The sequence below is a fragment of the Sinocyclocheilus anshuiensis genome, unplaced genomic scaffold (genome assembly GCF_001515605.1).
Source record: "Sinocyclocheilus anshuiensis isolate Anshui unplaced genomic scaffold, SAMN03320099.WGS_v1.1 scaffold272, whole genome shotgun sequence".
In the NCBI taxonomy this organism is placed as follows: domain Eukaryota; kingdom Metazoa; phylum Chordata; class Actinopteri; order Cypriniformes; family Cyprinidae; genus Sinocyclocheilus; species Sinocyclocheilus anshuiensis.
In genome coordinates, this window is record NW_015554117.1 from 1,085,737 (window position 1) to 1,091,038 (window position 5,302).

The 5,302-nt window shown below is 34.8% G+C and overlaps 1 protein-coding gene across 1 annotated transcript in view; it reads left to right on the plus strand.

The window, feature by feature from the left end:
- Positions 1-5,302, plus strand: part of LOC107669892 (T-lymphoma invasion and metastasis-inducing protein 1-like) — a 65,690-nt gene that overhangs the window by 17,921 nt on the left and 42,467 nt on the right. The window contains exon 3 of the mRNA XM_016462324.1: positions 655-1,531. Within this exon, the coding sequence (XP_016317810.1) occupies positions 665-1,531 (867 nt within the window). The 5' untranslated portion in view covers positions 655-664. The remainder of the gene's footprint in view (positions 1-654; positions 1,532-5,302) is intronic.

The following is a 5,302-nucleotide window of genomic DNA, read 5'->3' on the forward strand; positions in this document are numbered from 1 at the left end:
TTTATTTGAAAAATATATTTGAAAAATTATATGTATAGGATACATAAAAATATATGAAAATGTATTAAATTATTTAATTATTGAAATTAAATGTATATATAATATATTAAATAATATGATACAATTTCAATAATAATTTCAATAATTAATACATTTAAACAGTTAATGCATAAATGTTTTTCTTTTTTATATTGACTTTTCAGAAGCATAAATGCAGTCAACAACTGACCTTAATAATAGATTTGTGTTAACATATTTAAGTGTCAACTTATTTCATTCAAATTTTCATTTATTCTTAAGTATTGTTTTATAAAATAATACTTACAAACCTTATAATATTTATCTTTAACGGCACGTTGTCATAAAATGCACTAAAATGAACCAGTGTATATAAGGCTCATTCGTCCTTTAATCAGACTCTACTGTACAATATATATTTAACTGTCATTTAGTATTTTAGAATTTTGGTCTTGGATTAATCTTAAATGTCTATAGTTTTTGTTAATTGTATGACTTAAGTTATTCACGTGCCTTGCTAGTGACATGGTGTTAAAAAATAATAAATAAATACATAAATGATAACGCAGTGGAAAACACTTTATGGATCAGTTATATTTAGTTGCATGATCTCTGTGTTTTTTCGGTCTGCTGCAGATACTGAGCCATGGGTAACACAGAAAGTCATAGCAGCGGTCATGGTTATTATGGAGACGGCCGGCGCCACCTCTCCCGTAAGCACATGTCCCGCTCGCTCCGCCTGTCCAGCAAGCAGACGTACTGTTCCCGCCGTACGCCGTCTGGAAAACCGGAGCATCGCAACTCCGAGACCAGCACGCGCTCCAGCAGCACTCCCAGCATCCCGCAGTCGCTGGCCGACCACGGCCTGGAGCCCTTCAACGACTCGGACATGCTGCCCGACTTCAGCAGCCCCATATGGGTGGACCGCGTGGCCATGAATCTCAGACCCATGTCCTTCCACAACCATCCGGCCCATTCGCCCGCCGCGACCCACACCGCCAAACAGGCCATGCAGGACGACGCCGAACCGCCAGAGGACAAGTCCCACGTCCAGCGCACACAGGACGGCTCCCAAGAGGCATCCAGCTTTAAAAAGAAACGCTCTAAGTCTGCGGACATGTGGAGGGAGGACTCACTGGAGGTGTCCTTATCCGACCTGAGCCAGGAGCACCTGACCAGCACGGAGGAGATCGGAGACACGCCGGACACCTGCGAAGCCAGTTTGCAGTCGTCCGCTCAGGAGCTGCTGGACTCAAACCGTGCCAATTCTTTAGACGAGCTCTACGGACCGAAGAGCCCCGCCTGCAGGCCTACGCACGGACGCTATGCCAAATGGCACAAGGGTGGCGCCACAAGCAGAGAAGGTGATGAGGATAAAATAATCTCGCCCTGTGAGGACGACGGAGCCGCCTATGGCGCGTATACGCTGCCCTGCCGCCGGTCTCACTGTCTGTCAGAGGGACCGACCAATCATCAAGGAGTTATGCAAGGGAGGCGGGCACAAACCATACAGGTGAGTTTTGATTGGGTAGCCCCGCCCACAGTGAAATCTTATTGGTCACTACTCCAGTATTAAACACCAAATAAATTCTTTTATTTTAATATTTTGCAACATTTATAAATACCATTATATTTTTGTATTTATTTAGTTTTTTTATATTTAATCTAAAAATTATTAAATAGAAATGCTATTATGTTTTTATAATTACTTTGTTTTTTATATTTTATGTATAAAATATAAATATCATCATATTTTATATTTTTTTAAATATTCTATTTATAAAAATATATAATATAAATACCATTATATTTTTATAATTGTTTGCTTTTTTTATTTTTTATTTATTAAAAATATCAGTAATGTGTGACGAATAGAGTAGCACCCCATGTAAGTAGTCCATGTAAAAATGTAGACAAAGTGTCCGGGTGTGTAGATCCAAACCAAATGCAAAACAAGAAAAAAGGATCTGCATACAAAAATGTAGGCAAAAGCTTGTGTGGATTTTTTCCATAGAGGCCACAAAAAAAAGTGCAAAGAAAGTGCCAAGTGCAAAATGTTTTCAGTTTCAACCCTTCAACTGTGCCATACCTATAACAATCTAAACTATAATTATTTGTTTTCAATGTTCTGTATATAAAAATATAAAATATAAATGACATCATATCACAGTCCATCATATTCAGAGTCAGTCATATTTTATACCTGAGAACCATAAAAAAGCTTTTGTGAATTTTGCTGTTTTTTTATGTCATTACATTGGTTGGAGCATAAGAAACAAATTGAGAAAAACATTTTTGGAAAAAAATAAAAATAATTTATTCATATTTTATTCTATGTCCTTTGTAGAGGATGCCAGGACTGTTATTCAAAAAAATAAATAGACATGAAAACGCATGTGTAGACAAAAACAATTATTTATTTTTTTAATTCTCCAATCAGTTTTTAGGTTTCAGGCTGTTTTTAACCAAACTTTGTACAGTTATGAAAGATATAACTGAATGATTTGATATACTATTTTACTTTATGCAATATGTGCGTAAAATGTCCATAAATTGGTATTCCCATTCTATAAAATGTATCCATACATTGCATCTGATTTGGATATTAATGTGTTCTTGGCGCAAACCATATTGAAAAAAGAAGTGTTATAATGGTAGTAATAACTTGGAAACATTTTCATAAACATTTTCCTGAGATGTTTATTTACGACAATTTGAAAATGAGTCAGATTTGAATGATAATTACAAAATATTATCATATTTCCCTAAGAGTGCTAAATGTAATCATTCTGTAAATGATCAATTTGGTAGTGAACTGTACAGCTTTGAAGCGACTCGTGTTGTTTCAGATCAGCCGCTCTCATTGAAAGTGAATGGCTTTGTTTGAATGATTGGAGTCTTTGAGTGTCAGTGTGAACGCCTGTAGGTGTGCAGTAATAATGTGAGTGTAATGTTGTGTTAGTGTAGGTGTACACCAGGGAATTTCAGTCTTGCGGTGAATGTTGACTGCGGTTAATCCCCCAGAATCCTCTGAATCTCCTCATGTAGAGAGACTGAACATATGAATGACTCATTTGTGTGCAAGTTCACACAGACTCCAGTTTCCCATTGGACAGCATTATAACTTCACTAGAAGCTCATCCCAGTCAACTGTTGGTGTAAACTAACAACAATATAATGTTAATTATATTTTATATTTTTATAGGTAGAATATAAAAATGCCAACAAAAAAAAAATAATAGTATTTATATTTACTATTTTTTATAGATGATATAAAAAATACCAAATATTTATAAAAATGTAATGTTATTTATATTTTTGTATATGTATATATATGTGTGTGTGTGTGTGTATTTATTAATTCAGATTTTAGAGATAAAATTATAAAAGTAGTAAATATTTTGCCAAAACTTTATAAATAATATAATAGCATTTATATTTTATATTTTTTTATTGATAAAATATATATAAAAATCAAATAATTATAAAAATATAATGACATTTATATATTATTTTTAATAGATAAAATATATAACAAAACGTTAAAAACGTTATTTATATGGCATTTATATGGCATATATATTTTTTATAGATATAATATAAAGATATTGTATAATTGTATTTATTAATTTTTTTAATAGTTTTTTTTATACCATTATACTACCATGGTAAGTTGGACATGCACCAAGGTAGTATATTTTAAGGACATTTTTAAGTACTTTGTTAATACCATGCTACATTAAAATACCATAGCATTGACATCACTATACCATAGTACCACCACAGTAACTCTCATTCTCTATGACGTGTGTTGACAGCCCTAGTGCATTGTGGCTCTGTCACACTGTCCATGTGGTGGTGGCTGTTTTTTCCTGCTCTCTCTCAGATGATCCAGATCCTGGAGTCAGACTTCTGTGAGAACAGCTCGCTTCTTTTGTCATGCTAATGAGCTGTGACTGACAGGAACGTGATTGAGAGAGAGTGAACGAGGAGGAAAGGTAGAGAGAGTTGAGCTCTAGATATGCTGGTTTATTTTTCACTATATTTCTTGCTTAAATATGTGTGTGCAAGAAAGTGTTTCAGTTGTATGTAGGTATTTGCTACAGCTAGAAAGAAAAAGATGAAATCACCGTGTGACACTGCCTCCCTGTGAGGCTCCATCGGTGAAGATGAATGGCATGCCGGGCCGCACAGTCCAGTCATGTGACTCCCGCTAGATGCCGGGTTTGGTGGGTAATATCCCATCATTCCCCAGCAGCAGTACAGAGTGGTATTGTACAGTCAACTTTACTGCGCTATAACTCGACACACAGAGTTCAGACAGCGCTGTGGTCTCTCAGGCAGACCTGTGTCAACTTCTGTAAAATGTTCGCTTCATAACCTGCAGCTCGTCATCTGCTTCTGAAGACACCACGCGCGCCGGCCAACAGGTAGGAGGACTGAAGATGTGTTGGAGAAGAGCCACGTTTATTAGAGTGGAAAACTGAGTCTTTATCTTTTGAGTCTGTCGAAATCACAAGGCTCACGTTTAGTTGCTGAGAAAGAACATCCAGGAACTATGATTGGTTTTGTTGCTTAGTTTTAGGTAAAGTACCGTAAGTCATGTTAAAACCAATGTCCTAGGCTAATTAACTAGAAAAAATTGTTTTTTTTGAGTAAATTTAGATACATGTCATGTCTTTTTATACAATCTGGTATTCACAGAACTCATTACATGTTCATTTTTGGTTCTGGCTCTTTCACTGATTTTACTCCAAAATTACTTCACATATTGCGTCTGGGCCTATATTTGATCATTTTATGTACATTTACTTGCTGTCATTTAATACTTTTATATATATATACAGTGTTTCCACGGCCCTGAAAAACCTGGAAACTTAAGGAAATTTGAAAAGTGGGATTACCAGGCCTGAAAAAAAAAAAATTAAGTTAAAAAAAAATGTAATTCAAATATTTTCATATTAATTCATTTTTAATATTTTTCTTTTTTTTTCTAAAATTTCTATAGTTAATATAAAACCATTTTGTCTTTTTATGCTCAGTTGTTCAGTTCAAAACTGTTTCTTTGGCTAGAAATTACTCTAATTTACTCTTAAGTTAAATTTAAATGTATACCTATAAAATTGTGTAAATTAAATCATTATCCCATCATCACAAATAATCATGGTAAATTAGCCAATATAAATACACATTTATTCATATATTTATTTGGTATTAAGGATGTCACGGCGGGAGATGGCAGTGATTATGAGGACAGCGGTATCGATGGGCTGACGGGGGACAG